We start from the raw sequence: 18805 nt of genomic DNA, 5'->3' as shown, positions 1-18805 counted from the left end.
CCTTCAACCTAGTTATTTTTAAATGGCTCAATAAATGCAAGTTGTTTGACATGCCTCTCCTTCAATCACTCCCTGTTGGTGCATTCCACAGCCTCACAAACCTGTCTAAAAAAGGTTTCTCTGGCTTACTGTCCCAAATCATTTTATATATAGTCAATTTGTCTAAAATTATGAAGGGATAGGACAGGGTAAACACCAATGAACCCATAATCTCTGTTCTAACAGCCCTAATTTTTCACACCAGGCATCATCCCAATGATTCTGCATTATACCCTCTTGCATCCTTGCCCTAGTGTAGAGCTCAAACAACTGTCCTAAAGGTTTAATGTAGATTTACAAATGCATTTTTTTTATTCATCTCTTGCTAGAAAACCCAGTATTCTATTACCTTAATGGTTTTATCCACTTGAGGCTTAACATGAATCTGAATCTCAAATCCCTCTTCCACATCAAGTCCTCCCCTATTCAAACCTATTATTCATTTATTTAACCAAAACATAACATCTTACTTTTACTGTGAATTCCATCTGACACTTTGGCCCATTCTACCATCTTTATCAAGATCTCCTTGCAGCTTCCTTTAGAAAATTTTATGGCACAGAAAGAGGCCATTCAGCCCATTGTGTCTGCGCTGGTCAAAAAGTAGCTACCCAACCTAATCCCACATTCCAACATTTGGTCCATAGCCTTGTAGGTTATGGTACTTCAAGTGCATATCAAAAGTACTTTTTAAATATGAGGGTTTCTGCCTCTACCACCCTTTCAGGTTGTGCATTCCAGACCCCACCACCCTCGGTGAAAGATTTTTCTTCGGCTCCCCTCTATTCCTTCTATCAATTACTTTAAATCTATGCCCCTGGTTATTGACCTCTAAGGGAAATAGGTCCTTCCTGTCCACACTATCTAGGCCCCTCAATTTTATACGCTTCAATTAAATCACCCCACAGCCTCCTGTTGCAAAGAAAACCTCAACCTATCGAATCTTTCCTCATACCTAAAATTCTCCAGTCCTAGCAACATCCTCAAATCTCTTCTGTACTCTCTCTAGTGCAATCACATCTTTCTTGTAATGTGGTGACCAGAACTGTATGCAGTACTCAAGCTGTGGCCTAACTAGTGTTTTATACAGTCCTCAATTATTTCTTGTGTCTTGTCCAAATTTGCAGATATACTCCCTGTAGTCCTATATCCAAATCATTAATGTATACAGTGAACAAAATCTCAGAACAGAACCCTGCGGGATGCTTTTAGCCAGTACTAACCACTCAAATTGCTCTTAACTGCAACTGTTTCCTCCCTTCTACAGCCACCCAGAGTCCTCTAATGGCTTATTCAGGCTTTGGGGTCATAACCAATTCTGATCCTCTTCTCACACACACACATCAATCAGGGATCAGCAGAAGCTCAGCCAGGGGAAAACACTGTAGGCTGTAAACATTGGTCCTAGATTAGAAAGGCAAATGCCAAGGAACAGACAAGATGATTTACCTAAATTCTGTAAATTAGATTTTTTTTTGCTCCATTCTCATTGCTCAATACTTCCTTCCAAAAAATATAATTGATTCAACAAGATCATCTCACTTGTGAACAGGTGTTGATTTTAATACAAACTGGACATTTAAATATACACCATCACCTCTAACACAAGTTCGATGCATGCACTTAAGAGAATTAAATCTCCAAAAAAAGGGGGGGAAAAAAACACTAAGCTCCATAGCTAAAAGGCCTGGCCACTTCAAAGCCCAGGGGCAATTGGTATCCACAGTTCAGCTTTGGGTAGTTGTATTACAGTAACTCAATACAACTTTGTAAAAATATGGGCATTGGTTAACGAAGTCCATTACAATCCCACTCTGTTATTCTGAAGAAAAACTGCAGTGACTAATTTCCAAATAACCCATGTGCATGCACCTGATGTATTAAGACATTTAACAGAGCTCTCACACTGTTGTGGGTGCTGGAAGGAGATGGGGAAGAATAAGGAGAAATAAAATGGATGAAAATCTATGTCCATGGATAAGAATACAAAGTTGAATACAAAGTTGTTCCAAAAATAGGTAATTATCTACAAAGTAAATAGTGTTACAAACTAGGTCTCATGATTTGCAGATGAAGAATCAGTGTCAAATGGCATTGTTAAAAAGGGTGGGTTATATTGCAATAAATATCAGTCAAGCTAAAAACACATCCACATTCAACAAATAATCTGTAGTCCATCAGCAAAGATATTCAAACAGGCTGAAGCAAGGATAGTGAGGTAAGTGTCTGTGAAATGTAATTATACAGATATTTCATATTGTACATAGTAACTGAGTGTGTGCATTTATTAATGCCAATGAGTTTAACTTACATTGTGATCAACCAATTTCTTCAATTATCAAATTACAATTTTTTGTTGCAAAAGTGCCATTTTATTATTTTTTTTTACAGAACTTCAAGTATTTTAAGTCAAAGTTTATGAAGTGATACAGAAAAATGTTTTAAAAAGTTTCTAAAAAAAGGACCCTACATACATACAGCTATTAGTATATATATCTCAAATCAATTCAGGTACTGTTGGGTGGGTTGACAGCAGCATTTTCACAGGGTTCAATGTACATCATCTCATCAGCAGCCAGTTCAGAGCTCAGCTCTGTGGACTGAGCATCACCAGCAGTCAAATCACAACACGACTCTGCAGGCCGCTCCTTACTCCTGACCAATCCTGAGCTTGACTTGGTGGGTCGCTCCTTACTCCTGACCAATCCCGAGCTCGACTTGGTGGGCTGCTCTTTATTCCTGACCAATCCCAAGCTCGACTCTGCAGACTCTTTACTCTCTTCTGGAGGGGTTGGGGGCAGGGAGTAGAAAAACGCATCTATTAGTAACTGGAAGCCAAGTAAATTCCCACAGATGTTTGATAGAGATTATATTTAAGGTGGTGTCTGAACATCCTATCAATGAAGGTTACACAACATTTATACCAAAAGTACCTAAAATCTCTCAAACAAATCCCAGTTTGTTCCTGGTATGTGGAGGAAACAATCATGTTCTCAGATCACCCACCTCACAGCATTCGAATCATTATAATGAGCCCTTTTAGAAACCTTCAGTCTTCACACGCAAAATATCAGGTAGAAAAGCAGCCAAGGCACTGACCGTAGCAATCTGTAACCAGGACGGTCAATAAGACCATCTACAGATGTATGAAGCCCAGTGCTAAAGACCAACTTTGACCTAATTGGAAAATTAGGTACTATACTCTTAGAGAAAAGAGAGTCAATACTGGGACTTGGCAGGAAACAAGGGTGGACGATCAATAAAAAAGAATGGCTACAAATACAAAAAGCAGGTAAATCAATTGCAAGAAAGGAAATTCTTTAAAGAATCATTCCCAGTGGGAGCAAGCGTGCGAGACACTGCTTATAGATAGGAGGTAAGACATGGACACATGGCAAGGGGACACAAGAATGAAAATCACACATGCATGCAAGTCTATTTTGCAAAACTCAAAAGGCACAGATCTCTTGAAATGTTGCCCCATATGGTTAATGCAGCAATTTATTGGCACATTGAGGAAACTCGTATATGCAAAAAGGTAAAAGTAGGATGTGTACCTTTTTTATTTGGAACAGTCTTGTTCATCTGTACTTCAACAATTACACAATCTGCATCATCATCCTCTTCTGTATCAGCCTGAAAGCCATCTGTCTCCATAGCTTCTGCCTAGAAACCAGAAGTGCATCACAAGGTTAATCTGTTCCTTTCAAAATACTATTTCCACTGGATGCTTAACACTTGGCAACAGCGACACTTCACAGGAACCCAAGGATAGCTATTGTGGCCACAATGCAAGCCTTAAAATTAGCTCCAGTAACCAGATCATGGCAAGGAGGAAAGAAAATTAAGCAGGGGCACCAACATGCAACATCACTTTATCCTGCTAACGCAAACCATTGGCAAACACTTGTTGATACAACAGGTGTAAATTTTAGACACTTTGTGGAAAGCCTTGCCCAGAGGCAAATGGTTAACATTTTAAGAACAGTTAGACATGTTACAAGCATTAATCACCCCATCCCGTTCATGGAACATCACCATGGAAACTTGGAATGGGGAAAGTACTTCAAGTGGCAGAGTCGTAGGAGCTGGTGTTTAAGAACAGAATAGTGCCATCTGCCTTATACACCTCGGTGAAGTTTATCTATGGACACTGGTCATCCATAGATTATTCCCTTGTGAAAGTGCCACTTATGAAGCTAGATCATGCTTTTGCCCAGGTAACTGGCCCACAACTCTTCATGCCTGTTCCACCAACACACTCGTGCTTTCAGACACATTGTTAATGTATTAGTTTTCCATCTCAGATACCTCAAGGTGGGAAATAAGGATCAACATGAATTTCAGTGGAATATTGGTGGACTCTTCACTGCTGTGAATACTTGAAACCCTTGGCTGCTAGGAGGGAAATCAACTAAATTTAAAAAGTTTGGCCTGAAAAATGCCAGAGCTTCTGGAACTTACCAGGACTCCGTCAAACACTCAGAACCCACACACTGCGTGGTGACAATTTAACAACACATCCAAGATGACAAATGGAAACAAAGAATGCTAGAAACACAGCAAGTTGATCAACATCTGAAAAAGATGCTTATTGAGCTGCTGTACATGTCCAGCATGGATAGTTGTCTTTTTAAAAAAAATATATAATCTACATTGATGTGACTGGTGCGAGAGATTAATAAAAGCAGCACTTTGTAAACCTCACCTTCTCTTTTCACTGAATACAATGTACACTTAAAAACAAGAAAAACTAGATTTCAAAAGTACAGGATCACAAGTGGTTTGATATCTCTGGATTTGTGCCTTCTATACATTAAGGCTACTCCATACTAGTAGGGTGAAAGAGGCAGAAAAAACTTCACTTTCATCCCATAGGTGCCTTGGTGGCAGCTGGTGTCTAGCCCAAGTCCTCCAGTTTCTAAACCCCAACCCTCTGCAAGGAATGATGCAGTTTCCCCTGTTGCATGTCTCTATGGAGCTTCATCGACAATGGAGCAAAAAAAAACCACCATCCCTCCAGATAAAACAGCTCAGGAATATAAGCAGCTTTTCTTTGCTTCAACTATCAACTGGCACAAAATAATGGCAAAACCACTCAGCTACCAGATAGGGTGGGGAGTGAGTTTCAAAATTGGGGAATGGCCTGATAGGACGGCAACGCAAGTTTAGATCATGATTTAATAATCGCACAACCCACTATGTAACATAACTTGGTACAACAATAATTAAGTGTTTTTAAACAGCCATCTACAATAGCAGTCCATTTATTCTCTAAGCCTCAAATGGAAACTTTCGTAAATAAACAAGAATTTAAACTGATCTTGCACTCAGTAGTAATAGTTTTCCATTGTTTTTCTTTTAAGTCGTTTGTTCAGATTCTGAGACAGATCAATGGGCTAGTGATGATAGACTGGAATGAAAACAGAAGCCAGCTCTTAAATTGAATCTAGCAAACTTTCCATCTTAATGTCAAGATACTGCAAGTTTTTACTGCAGGCTCTTTGCTACAAACCCTAGCAGATGCAGCTGCATTCTAAAGACAGTTTACACCAGCTGCCATTGAGACATCTATGGGATGGAAGTGGAAAATTTGGACAGTCTTAATGCAACTTGGTGGGCACAGATCCAAATTACAAAGCTGCTCTGAATCAACAATCTCTCAGAAAAAGAAGGATGGCCAGTGTGGGAACTTGGATAATGTCACCCAGGTGCCAATCTGAAGTTGGGGCTGAGGAACATTTGAGACAGAGAAGCCGCCTTATCCTGTTTGGAATCATTCTGCATGTCATGGGAAACATCAGAAATGAAGAGTGTTCCATTCCACAACAAAAATGTCACCCACCTTGATCAGTGCAAAATTCACAAATGTAGTTAATGTAATACTTCCTCTTTTTCCCTTCAAAAGGTAAGCAACATCCAGGAGTATTCCTTCATTTTAGAGAAAAATCTAAAGTTGATTTTGGCACTCAAAAAAAAACCAACTTTAAACCTCAGTAGACTCTCTAGGTGGGCCCTCCCTGCTAGACTACACCATGAAGTCACAAATGAGGAGCCTTACTGTGTTGCTCCATGACTCTGGACTGGCCTGAACACCAATCCAAAGCCTCAACACCCTGGGAAGCCATGGTACCACTCGACAAACTGGGTACCCAGCTGGCACCACACCTTCTTAGGGGGTCTGGATTAGCTCCCAGGCTAGTCCAACGTCACAGCTTCCATTTCTCATGGCGCAGTGTGTCAGGGAAGGAAACCCAACTGAAGGTCTCCATGCAACTTATAAATTAGGTGGCAACAGGTTTTGGCAAGTATTCTCAGGGAATTGTGTCAAAAATCAAGGTCATCCACAGTGACACTGCCTCCTGTGACAGTCTCAACTTTCCCTCTCCCAACTAAGTCCTAAGCCATTCTGCTCTCTGCAGTTTCTCTATCAGCCCTCAACATACTCATCTCATCCATGAAGTCTACCACCTGTTCCTTTGATCCTGTCCCATTTCAGCACCTGACTGCCCAACTTCACTTCCTCAGCCAAATGTTGACATCAACCTCTCTATCCTCTGGCATGGCTTCACTTCCAAGGTTATTACTTTACTCCATACTGACCAACTAGCACCCAATTTCTAATTTTACTTTTCTCTCTCTCAAGTTGCCATACATCTATTCTCCCACCTCCTTATTGGAGACCCTCCAATCTAGTTTCTGCTCCTCTTCCAACACTAATACTGCATCAAAATCACATATCTTGTATGACAGTGACCATCTCATCCTCTTCGCTCTTTCCTGGACCGTTGGCCATTCCAAATTCCAATGTCTTTCCTCCACAGTTCACATCTGTGGCATTGCTCGCTCTTGGTTCCGTTCATACCTAAGTTTGTATGCACCAGAATGCCTCCAATGGCTTCTCTTCCTTTGCCCACAGTCACTTCCAGTGTGCCCCATTTGTCCTCACATCACCATAACATGCTACCCACAGACAACTTCAGAAACATAGGATCAACTTCTACTTTTATGTTCACCACACCTAGCTCTACCTTTCTGCTTCTTCTATTGATCTAGAAACTGTTGCAAAATTTTCCAACTGACAAAAATTTCCTCTGGTTTCAGGTCAGTAAAATCAAAGCTCCCATCAGCATCTACATACCTCAGACTTAGACTCATCGATCTCCCTGACTACCACCTCAGGAGACATATTGCTCAACCTTGAGCTAGGCTTCAACCCAAACACCCATTACAAGACAGTTCTCTTCCACTCCTGCTTCTCTTGCTGAAATCCTAGTTCATGCATTCAGCAGCTTGAGGTTCAGCTTCAATAACATTTCACTATCTGGCTCCCAGCCATAACCCTCCTCAAAATTCAACCTGAAAATACTAACCTACATTCTCACCCTAAATCAGTCTCCCATCATCCCCATTCTCCCAAGCTCCATCAGCTCCCCATGCATTGACTTTAAAATTCTTAGTTTTCAAGTCCCTCTGTGGCCTCACCCATCTCACCATTGTGATCTTCCTACCTTAAAGCCCCACCCCTCCCCACACAACCACCCTCTCTATTCTTCCACCAAACATTGGGCTTGCTCTTATCCTCCCACTTCAAGGTTAGCAGGTGCTTGTTCAGTTACTATCTTGTCACTTGTGTCTCAGCTTCAGAAACCTCAAACACTAATCTTCAACTGTGACAGATCTCCTACTGTTATTCTCCCCATTTTCCCTTGCTATCAGCGTCCACTGTTTTCTCAGTGTGTAGTACTTTGTAATGCTTTCTTGAGGAACAATATAGAAATGCAAACTGTTGTACATTCTTCTCCATGAAGTGGTAGCAGTGGAGGAAGAAGTTACTTAGAACAAAAAGCTTGCAAGGGATCAACATTTAAAGGGCAACTTCAATATAATTCACTTAGAGGACAAGATCTTACCTGATCGGCTTCAGCATCTACAAACTTATGCATGAACTTTTTGATCGACATACTTCCAGCTGACTTCCTCTTGCCTGAACCAGTCACGCATTGCCCTGTGTTCCTCCCCAAATTGGGAATAGTCTGTCCACTTCCTGCTGCAATGATGCTCTCCTCCTTGGCTGTAGATTGGACTTGTGTGAGGTAATTCCACTGTCCTGGAACGGGAAGGTTCTCCATCCTAAACTTTTTCAGCACCTCTTCATGTACGTACCAGCACCTCAGTCTGAAAGACATTCTTTTCTCATATACTCCATTTTCTGAAATAAGCCGTTGTAATTTTGCCTTGGACGGAATGATCAAGTCTTCATCAACAGTGGGAGTCTCGGGTCTAAAGGCATCTGAGCCTAGGGGACTCGTAGAATCAGAAGAAGGCGGCAACGCCAACATGTCTGCAGACGGTTTGTGTCTGTACCACTCCTGAAATTCATTGATTATGGCTTTTCTTCCATTCACATTTCCATGAAGAAGTGGAAGCAGGTTTATTAATACTGAAGAGGAGAAAACACACACTTAGTACCTGAAGGAGCATTTCATATTACACATGCACAAAAAAAACTGAATCCCTTACTGTGACTTGCAAGACAGGACACTAAGGATCACGTGGTCTAAACATATCACAAGTCAATGCTGCAACAATGCGAGTACATTGAAGTACTTTCTCAGTGAGTAAAAGTTTGAATAATCGGTGTAAAGCAAACACTCCAAAGTTGGGAACTGAGCCCCAGTAAATGTCAGCTTGGCTCAAATGGTAGCATTCTTGCCCAAATCAAACCCTACTTCAGCTAAATGAGCAGAAAACTTAAGCTTGATACTTCAGTGGACTAGAGGGAGTGGTGCATTGCTGGAGATGCTCTGTCTTATGGATAAGTAATTAAGTCAAGGGCTCATCTGCCTGTTTAGCTGCATGTAAAAGATCCTATTTGAAGAGCAGGGGAGTTTCTCCTGGTATCTTGGCCAACATTTATCCCTCAACACCACCAAAAATAGATCAATTGGTCATTTATCTCATTGCAGTCTGTGGGACCTTGCCTCGTTTGCCTACAAAACAGTTATTACACTTAAAATGAATTAATTGGCTGTTAATCACTTTGGCATGTCCTGAGATCAAAGTTGCTAAATACAGACGCATCCTCAGTTACGGAGGGAAGTAAGTATGGAAATTGCGAAGGCTCTGGCCACAATTTTCCAATCCTCCTTAGATTATAGGGGCGGTGCCAGAGGACTGGTGGATTGTAAATGTTACACCCTTGTTCAAAAAAGGGGAGAGGAATAAACCCAGCAATTACAGGCCAGTCAGTCTAATGTCAGTGGTGGGGAAACTTTTACAGATAATAATCCGGGACAAAACTAATTGGCACTTGGAAAAGTATAGGCTAATAAATGAAAGTCAGCATGGATTTGTTAAAGGAAAATTGTGTTAACTAACTTGATTGAGTTCTTTGTTGAAGTAATGGAGAGGGTTGTTGAGGGTAATGTAGTTGATGTGTATGTGACACTGGTTAAGCCTCAGCTGGTGTATTGTGATCAATTCTGGGCACCACACTTTAGGAAGGAAGTCAAAGCCTTAGAGAGGGTGCAGAAGAGATTTACTAGAATGGGTACCAGGGACGAGGAACTTCAGTTATGTGGAGAGACTGGAGAAGCTGGGATTGTTCTCCTTAGAGCAGAGGTTTGATAGAGGTGTTCAAAAATCAAGAAGAGTTTTGATTGAGTATATAAGGAGAAATTGTTTCCAGTGGCAGAAGGGTTGGTAACCAGAGGATACAGATTTAAGATGATTGGCAAAAGAACTAGAGGTGACATGAGGAAACATTTTTTTTTTAAAAAAACACAGCGAGTTATGATAATCTGGAATGCACTGCTTGAAAGGGTGGCTGAAGCAGATTCAATAGTGACTTTCAAAATGGAACTGGATAACTACTTGAAGGGAAAAAAAATTCAGGGCCATGGGGAAAGAGCGGGGTAGTCGGACTAAGTGGATAGCTCTTTCAGAGAACTGGCACAGGTATAATGGGCTGAATGGCCTCCTTCTGTGCTGTATCACACTATGATAAATCCAAGTTCTCTCTTTCAATAAACAGATCCTTCCCCTGCATTTCTGAAGGGGTTGCCTCTTGCTAATGAAGATTCCACAGAAATAAGGAGCCTTTTGGTACCTTGGCCAAGCAGCCATTCTTCATTGGGAAGCCCAGTAAATGTCATCAGACTATTCAGCTGTGGAGGGCATTACAACCAACTCTTAACCTGAAGCCTACATACACACAGTTTCCAACAAGGTTCAGTTTTTCTTCCCCATCCTCAAAATAGATGTCAGGGAAGAAATTCTGACAGCTTTATTCCTTCGTAGCTCAGGGACACAGAGGTTAAGTTCAGCACTCCTCAGCTGAGGTCAGCTAAATCTGCAGATTGGGGGAGGGGATCTTCTTGGTCTGTATGGCTCAGGACCACTCAAGGTGAAACATGAACCCAACGGGAGCTCTCCCAATAACTATTTTGCCTAGAACACTTCTTTTCAGTCAGCTGTGCTCTGTACTCTTCAGTTATGTAATTGCCAGCCAACCTAGTTTTCCTAATCAAATTTGGCTTTCATGATTTCCCTCCTTTAAAAAAACAGTAGAAACATGACATTTTAGCCTATATTCATTCTTTAAATAAAAATTTAAAGATTAAAAATGGACTAAGGTGTACATTATCGCAATAAATGTCAATTAGCCAGTCAACCATCCACTAATTTGGAATTTATTTGCAACACTGAAAAGTGGACCTAGGCCACTGCAAACTTGGAATCTTGCATTTACATCAGACCTCAGGCTTTCAGCACTGCTGTATGGAAATGGTGCAATGCTTTGATGTTAGAACGGGTCATTAGTGGTCCTGGACATGTTGGCACTCATTTTATATTTATACGGCCTCCAATTTCCAAAAGTCCCCAGAAAATATTTAAAACTACACACCATGGAAAAGCTACCATGGCAACACTCTGATCTACTGTAGGAACAGGCCATTCTTGAGGAAGGTAATGTGCATTTCAGACCATCTTCATTTTCTCCTATAGATTGTAGTATGCATGCCAATTAATCTTATATTAGCATCTCATTTGTGTAAGAAAATCTTGTAATAGCACTTAGGAATAAGAATTGGTCTAAGAATTGTCACATACAGTTTCAACTGAAAAAAAAATGGTTAAATATTCCCCTTGTCCTCCAAATTATGGATGGCCTTAAAACACTGTATAAAGTTTCCTTACTTTGTTCTTCTTTTAATTTTCCATTATGCATTTCATGTAGCTGCTCATCTTCCATCTGGTTTTCGAACAGATGGACTGAAAACTGCTGAAGTATCTTCATGGCCGAGCTGTGCATCACATCACTGCTGTTCTCCCAAAAACATCCAATCAAGGTGGGCTGCAACACCTGGAATTTCTTCTCTTTCATCAGCTCATCCCACTCTTTGGCCTTCATCCTCTGACGGATTTTCTGCTTTTCAGGGTTTTCGCCCTGAACAAAGCAAAAATTGAACTCAGAATAGCAACATCTTTCATAACAGTCAGCGTTTAAAATGGAACTGACCATTGAGACGCTAATTTATTCAGGGGTTTTTTGGACAAAAAAGTTATTTTCCCTGATCTCAGCCTGGACACGAGAGTTGCCAGGCAGAAATTTAACTTGAAGCACTCCAATTTTTCCACCTAAAAAATGATTCTTCCAGGGTCGGGGGTCCTCACAAGGGTAACACAGCCATGCCCAATCATTTCCTCACCCAGCATCCACCACACTCCCTTTGTTATCCATTGATCATTAATCCCTGCTGCAAGTCAAGGGTGGGAACCCTGGTTGAGTTTTCCCTTCCCTAACCGAGATGCATTAAATCCAGCTACTGGTCTAACTTAGATCAGCGAACTTAGCACAGACTAGGAATCGAGCCGGCTTTCTGATCTGCGTGGCTTAGTATTGCATAAGATAGTTCCTTTGCTCATGAGCAAATCAGGTAGCCAAGGAGGTTTTGTTACTATAGCTTGGTGATTGATTAACCACAAGTCCTGATGCCTCAACTGCAACCCCATACCTCATCAGTTGCACCTTCTCCTTCAGACAGATAGCCATGAGGGACGAAAAATCCATCATCGTCATCTTCATCATCTGCCTCATCATCATCATCCTAAACAGGAAGGAGTAAAAATTAAAAATGCAACGGTATGTAAAATTTGGTTTTCACTGTAATTGGTTTATTCTAGTGCCCTAGATCAGGAATGACATTTCTATATATCATCTTTGTCTTTGTAGCATGCAAGACTCAAAATAAAGAATCACATTAATGGAATTTGTTATGTAATGCTGTACACAATCATGCTGAAGTTGTGCATTCCATCAAACGTTCCCATTGTAGGCAACAGAAAATAGTGAAAATGCAGAGTTGTCATCATCTGAAAAAAAATGGGTTAAAATCAACTCCATTGCACAATTTCCAGTAGTTGTAGTTTAAAAAGAAATCTTTTTGTCATTGTAGATTATTCTAATAAAACTGGTGAAATCTTCAACTGGTAATTCTTTTTTTTAAAAAAATCAACATTTGTGGAACATACAAGTGACAAAATGCAAGATATAAATATACTAAATGGTAACAGATGTGAAATATTATTATTTCATGGGTCAAACACTTGTAAAGATCTCTCCAGTTAGTTTATTGCAATGACCCCCTGCTGGACCTCTGCCTCTAACTTCCATAACTACTCTTCAATCCAGTTAATTGCAGAAAAGTTTTCACTGATATACAGAGTGTCCCATCCTCCTCAGTGCAAGTGAAATTGCTGTATAACTTAACAGAAAGATGTTTTTCAGTGACCATTCAAATTTGATTCCTGTATATATAGTGGTCTGTAGAGATTCAGTTTCTATTTGATAAACAGGAATAACAGTGCTCCCCCAATTTGTATCATTTTGCTTAACGGGAGGGGGAAAGAGCAAGAAACAATGTAATTTATATAGTATCTTTCGTATCCTGAGGACATCCAAAAACATCACAGCAGAAGAATTACATTTTTTTAAAAAAGTGTAGTCGCTATTGTTTTGTAAAGACTTTTCCTTCCAGTCAATCACATTAGACTGGTGAGAATAGGACACATCGCTGCATACCACCATATGGAAATATGGAGTTAGAAAGGAAGGGGTGTAAAATAGTACATGGCGTTTTTAAACTTGGGAGACTGGCCCAATGCACTGCAGTGGTTTCTCTGGCCCTGCACATTTCTGTATAGTACTTGTATCAACTGCGAAAGCTAGAGTGTAATATTGAAAGTGTACAATCAAAGTGATTTTTATATTGTAGGTTCTCCCATTAAATCAAATGAAACAAAATGTACGTTTTACCACATCTATAAAAATTGTTTTATTAGACATTCCCCAGTGAAATGTTTCATTTTAATGAGAATAAAAAGTCTGTACTAACTCCTTCACTATGGGACAGAGATTCTCCAGGTTCTTCTTCCTCCCACTCATCATCACTGTCCACTTCATAGTCCAACAACTGCTGTAGGAACAATTAGAATTTAAACATTAGGTTAGTAAAGGGGAGGGTGAAAAAAATTCAGCTCCAATTTTGGAATTACCAGCAAATATTTACTATTTACAATTATGAGAACAATCAGCTCCCCATAATCTTCAACACAACCATTAAGTACGATGTCGAGGAGCAAACACATTATTTTCACTACATTTAGTGTAGTGTAAACAGAGGTGAGCACAGTGTAACCGAGCAACAGCTATCAGGACATTAGCACATTTCATTTTTTTACTAAAAAGTTTCAATATACAGGAACAGGCCTTATAAAATATTAAATTATTCCATCATATATCAAATTCTCCAGTAATTTTGCCATTATTAGGGGAAGATCTTGTTGCTCAGAGTACTCCCCCATTCCATATCAACAAAATACTCAAACTTCAATTTGTTTGCTTTCATAAAACAATAAATTTTATTAATAGCATGCAGACACTCAACTCTGATCTCCACCTTTGCTAGGCCACTTAAAGGGATGCACTCCAGGAAGCAAAGAGAAATGGCCTACTTGTAGGAGCCCAGGAAACCATGTTACTGGCTGGGAAACCAAGTGGCGCATTTACCCAGTGAGCCTTTCCTCCTATTTTTAGTTATCCATCTCTTAGGTCCCCAAGCACCACAACTGATTGAAGAGCGGAACCGGGTGAGACACTGTTAACGTGGCTCTTAAACCTGCCACAAGGAGACGCACAGAAATGGTCTAATTTGACATGCTCTGATTTTTTGGTTCCAAGGATAAAAAGCTGCCTCCCTTATTAACCCTGTAGAACAGCATGACAGTCTATTACCAATACCCCAAGCCACTTTGCCAGTAAATGTTGTTGTACATCTTCATCTGGGAAGTAGGGCTGGAACCAATCATGGGCTCATAGGACACCTCAATCGCCATTGCTACAATCTTTAGCCTATTCCCAGGACAATTATCCATTTAATGAACCTCAAGACTCAATTTCTAATAGGACATGGCATTAAATTTTACACTGAAAAGGTTTAAGATTTCAGAAGAAATCCCTGATTTATGTTAAGTCAGTTCCTCTGCCCCAACATCCTTACCTCATCTTTAGCTAAAGGGTTCCGGGGGTTCACCTTCATACTCTTCTTCTGCCAGGTCCCCCAGTAGGCAGGACGATGATTTTCACGAAACTGCAACAGCTTCATCCTGCAAAACTTCTTCCTTTCAACGGCTCCATTACTTGCATTAGTGTCTATCACAATCACATCACTGCTGGAAAAAAAACCCCACAAAAGTAAAAAAATTAGCATTAATTCCAAAGCGAATGTAGATCACATAATATAAGAAATAGGAGCAGGAGTAGGCCATATAGCCTCTCCAGCCTGCTCCGTCATTCAATAGGATCATGGCTGATCTTTGGCCTCAACTCCACTTTCCTGCCCGATCCCCATATCCCTCGATTTCCCTTGAGCCCAAAAATCTCTCTCAGCCTTGAATATATTCAATGACTCAGCACCCACAGCCCTCTGGGGTAGAGAATTCCAAAGATTCACAACCCTCAGTGAAGAAATTCCTCCTCATCTCAGTCTTAAATGGCCGACCCTTATCCTGAGACTATGCCCCCTAGTTCTAGACTCGACAGCCAGGGGAAACAACCTCTCAGCCTCGACCCTGTCAAGCCCCCTCATGATCTTATATGTTTCAATGAGATCATCTCTCATTCTTCTAAATTCCAGAGAGTATAGGCCTATTCTACTCAATCACATGCAAGGAGACCAGGCGGTTCAACGTTTGTACAGTTATTCACTGCGCCAAAGAGCCCTGCGCATGCACAACTATACCAGCAACTGTTTAACCTCACCTGTCAAAACAGTACACTACAGCCAACATCCCCCCCCCACCCCAAATCAGGAACTATTTCCAATATGCACAATACAATTTATACAAGCTGATTCCTCAATACTATCAATTTTCAAAGCAGAGACCAATTTCACAAAACGCACAGGTTTGCGCACAGACACTGCTGACTCCCACTTTTCACCCAGAACGTAAAAACGAAGGACAATGCGATTGTGAATGTAAACAGTTCCCAACAGTTACCTCCACTTCAAAATCATGTATGGAACAAATAGCATCGTGAAGGATCTGTAACAAACCAATTCCTATATTTATGGGGGAAAATGTTTTTGTCTCCCACGGTTAACAATTGGTAGAATATCATCCAGCTTCCCATCTATTAAAAAAAAGTTATCCTAGTCACTCTTACAGGGAACTGTTATTGGGCAACATTGGCAGAAATGTCAGAAAACAAAATTAAGGTCCAGAGTGTATTTTAGGGCAAGACACCCATACAACTCTGAGGAGGTGACAGATATGTTGGATGGAGGAAATGCAGTGTATGTACATGAACTTTCAGAAAGCCTCTGACAAGGTATCACAAAGGAGACTACTGGAGAAGGTTAAAGGGTATGGAATTTGGGGAATGGTAGCAAATTGGATTCAAAAGTCATTAGAAGAGTGGAAACATGGAGGGTTCTGTACGGAGACTTCTGTTTACAGTGCACAAGGAGATAGAGCTTATGGAAGTGGTGTCCAAATATGCAGACAATACTAAAATAGGAGGCATAGTAAATAACTCTGAGGACCAAAGGAAGTTGCAGAGATATTGATAAGATGATGGAATGAACAAAAAGTGGCAGACAGAATTCAATGTCAGAAAGCATTGAGGGGTGATCCAATTGAGGTTTGAAGTGATAAAGGGATTAGATAGGGGGTAGATACAGACAAACTATTTCCTCTGCTGGGGGAATTCAGAACAAGTGGGCATAAGCTTAAAATTAGTGCTAGACCATTTAGGAGTGAAATGAGGAAGCATTTTCTCCCCCATTGTGTAATGCAAATCTGGAACTCACCCCCCAAAAGGCTGTGGATGTTGGGTTAATTGAAATTTAAGACCGTGATCAATAAATTTTTGTTGGGTAAGGGTATTAAGAGATATGGAGCAAATGTGGGTAAATGGAGTTGAAGTAAAGATCAGCTATGATCTAAATGAATGGCAGAACAGATTCGAGGGACTGAATGGTCTACTCTTGTTCCTATGTGGCACATTTTGGCAAAAAAAATTAGACCTTGAATAGGGGAACATTGGGTGATTAGGAAGAAGAGAGATTGGAGAGTTCAGGTTCATAAGACATTAAAAACTACACGTCAAATGGATAAGGCCATTAAAAAAGGATGGGGGGGGATGGAAGGTAGGTAGGGGAGGGAGGGAAGACTGTTACAGTGCTATTAAGTCATTTATCTCCACTTGGATATTGTCTTTATCCTCCTCCCCACCAAATGATAAGGAAAATCAATAGAAATTTTGAAAAATATCAAGTTTTATCTTTACCTGCATGAACTGCTTTCAGTGATGCTTATTCTGGGACTTGTAGGGCCCGATGTTCTGGGCTGCTGGTTGTGCAGTTCTTTCAAGTAATTAGAGTTAAAACTCTGATGTTCCAGCAACTGATCTAACTGCTCAAGAACTTCTTGATCTAAGCATATCCGGCTTGTTGGAGCAAGGGCCATGTGTTCTTTGATTTCAAAAGGAGCAAACTTCCCACATGATCCAGCTAGAGTCTGAGGGACAGATGGATGTTTGGTTAGAGATGTAGTATGGGCTGTACATATACACTGGCAATAGCCTCAGCTATGTGCTATTTTTGTTGGGAGTTTTCATTTACGGTGCACTTTTCACAATAAATGTGTTAAGTAAAATGTGGCTGCTTGCCAAATGCAGCAAAAAATGTTTAAAAATTAGTGAAAATCTAAATCAATGGAAAGGGAGAGAAGATAAAAGGCCCGTGCAAAAAGGAAACAAGTAATGGACTCAGGTCTGGAATGGCCCCAAAATAAGCACAGAGATAGGATTCTGGGCTACACACAGCGTACAGATTCGGCAAAACACGTAGAAGTCAGGCAGGGAAGATACAATATGAAAAACAGTTCAAAAAGTTAAAAGTCTGAAGGCTAGAAGGCTGTGGGTGGGATGAAGTCCACTTGCAGACAAAGTTGGGTGAACTTGGAGCAGCTGCCAACCAATATCCAGTGTCAGAAGAAGTGAGGAAGTAGACTCAGGAGCTCTTGGAGGAGCAGCTGTGGTGCTGGTGGAGGTTGTCCAGTGGATTCAGAGAGCCAAGGAAGCGTGGTGAATCGACCAAAAGCCTGTGGAGTTTGACAAGGATCCAGCAGAGATGTGGATCTGGTGGTCCAACAAAGCAGCTTGGAGCAGGGGGTTAAAACTCAGGGGTCAAAAGCAAGACTGGGGAAGCAGCAGAGGGTGATGGTCTGAGGAATAGCTGCAGCAAAAAACACATATCTGGCCAGCAGCAGAAGTCCGACGAGCTTTTCCAACCCAGTCCAGCAAAGGGCAATGGAACATTTTTTTTTTTTTTTTAAACGGTGGAGTGTAGTAGAGTCTATGGCCACAGGAAGCAAGTGTGTAGTAGCAGGGCGGAGATCATTCAAAGCAGGATGGGAGACAGCAGCAGCATCAGCAGATCAGGGCCTGCCCAGTGCAGCAGCTGAAAATGATCCCACAAAAGTCGCTCAGGTAGTGGAACAGCAGTCCAGCACAGAATACACGCAGCAATAACGTCCGGCAAAGTGGAGGTCACAACAACCCCAGAAGCTAGTGGTATTCGGCTCAGGAGAAAGCAGATAACAACAGAATAAGGTTTAGGAGCTAGCAGGGTACAGGAGCTCATCCCAGAAACCAAACAGGTAACAGCAGCAGGTGGGGTGGGGGGGGGGGTAATAAAGCAGATTACCCAAATTTGAAGAATTAAGTGACAGTAGAGTTGTGGCAGAGGAGCACAGTCCTGATGGCAGAAAAGTCCACGAAATCAAGACGGTGCAGAGCCAGTCAAAAAAAGCAACCAGGTGAATGCAGAAAATAAAAACTTCAGTCTTGTTCCCAAATATTAATGTAGCTCCATTTTAAAAAGGAATTCATGGACTGTGTTAACCACTGCACAAGATAATTAAAGACGAGGATGGCCATTTGACACATCCATTCAGAAAGACTCCCAATTTCATCACTGAGCTATTTAACTGATTCCAGGGTTTTCACCTCTACTACTCTATTGGGAAGTCCATTTCATGTATTGATCACTGTGTGAATAACCTCTTGGTATCAGCCTTATATTTACCATTAACTAGTTTGAACCTGTGTCTCCTTTTCCTCCCAACTTAGGTTGAAGTAATATTCCAGATTTACATTTTCTACTCAATTATCAAGCATACATCTGTATGATCACCT

The 18805-nt window shown here is 40.9% G+C and overlaps 1 protein-coding gene across 5 annotated transcripts in view; it reads right to left on the bottom strand.

Moving 5' to 3' along the window:
* Positions 1–1577: 1577 nt before the first annotated feature.
* chaf1a (chromatin assembly factor 1, subunit A (p150)) overlaps positions 1578–18805 on the bottom strand; it is a 40791-nt gene continuing 23563 nt past the window's right edge. For 3 of the 5 annotated variants that reach the window (XM_067968113.1, XM_067968118.1, XM_067968117.1), the window contains 8 exons: positions 16895–17124; positions 14604–14775; positions 13440–13520; positions 12060–12152; positions 11242–11491; positions 7953–8482; positions 3597–3705; positions 1578–2821 (listed from right to left, as the gene is read on the bottom strand). In XM_067968113.1, coding sequence (XP_067824214.1) covers positions 2547–2821; positions 3597–3705; positions 7953–8482; positions 11242–11491; positions 12060–12152; positions 13440–13520; positions 14604–14775; positions 16895–17124 — 1740 coding nt within the window. In that variant the 3' untranslated portion in view covers positions 1578–2546. The remainder of the gene's footprint in view (positions 2822–3596; positions 3706–7952; positions 8483–11241; positions 11492–12059; positions 12153–13439; positions 13521–14603; positions 14776–16894; positions 17125–18805) is intronic. The other 2 variants (XM_067968115.1, XM_067968114.1) reach the window with 2 other exon arrangements.

This window comes from Heptranchias perlo, chromosome 29 (genome assembly GCF_035084215.1).
Source record: "Heptranchias perlo isolate sHepPer1 chromosome 29, sHepPer1.hap1, whole genome shotgun sequence".
Lineage (NCBI taxonomy): Eukaryota > Metazoa > Chordata > Chondrichthyes > Hexanchiformes > Hexanchidae > Heptranchias > Heptranchias perlo.
This window is presented reverse-complemented; position numbering and strand designations above follow the sequence as displayed.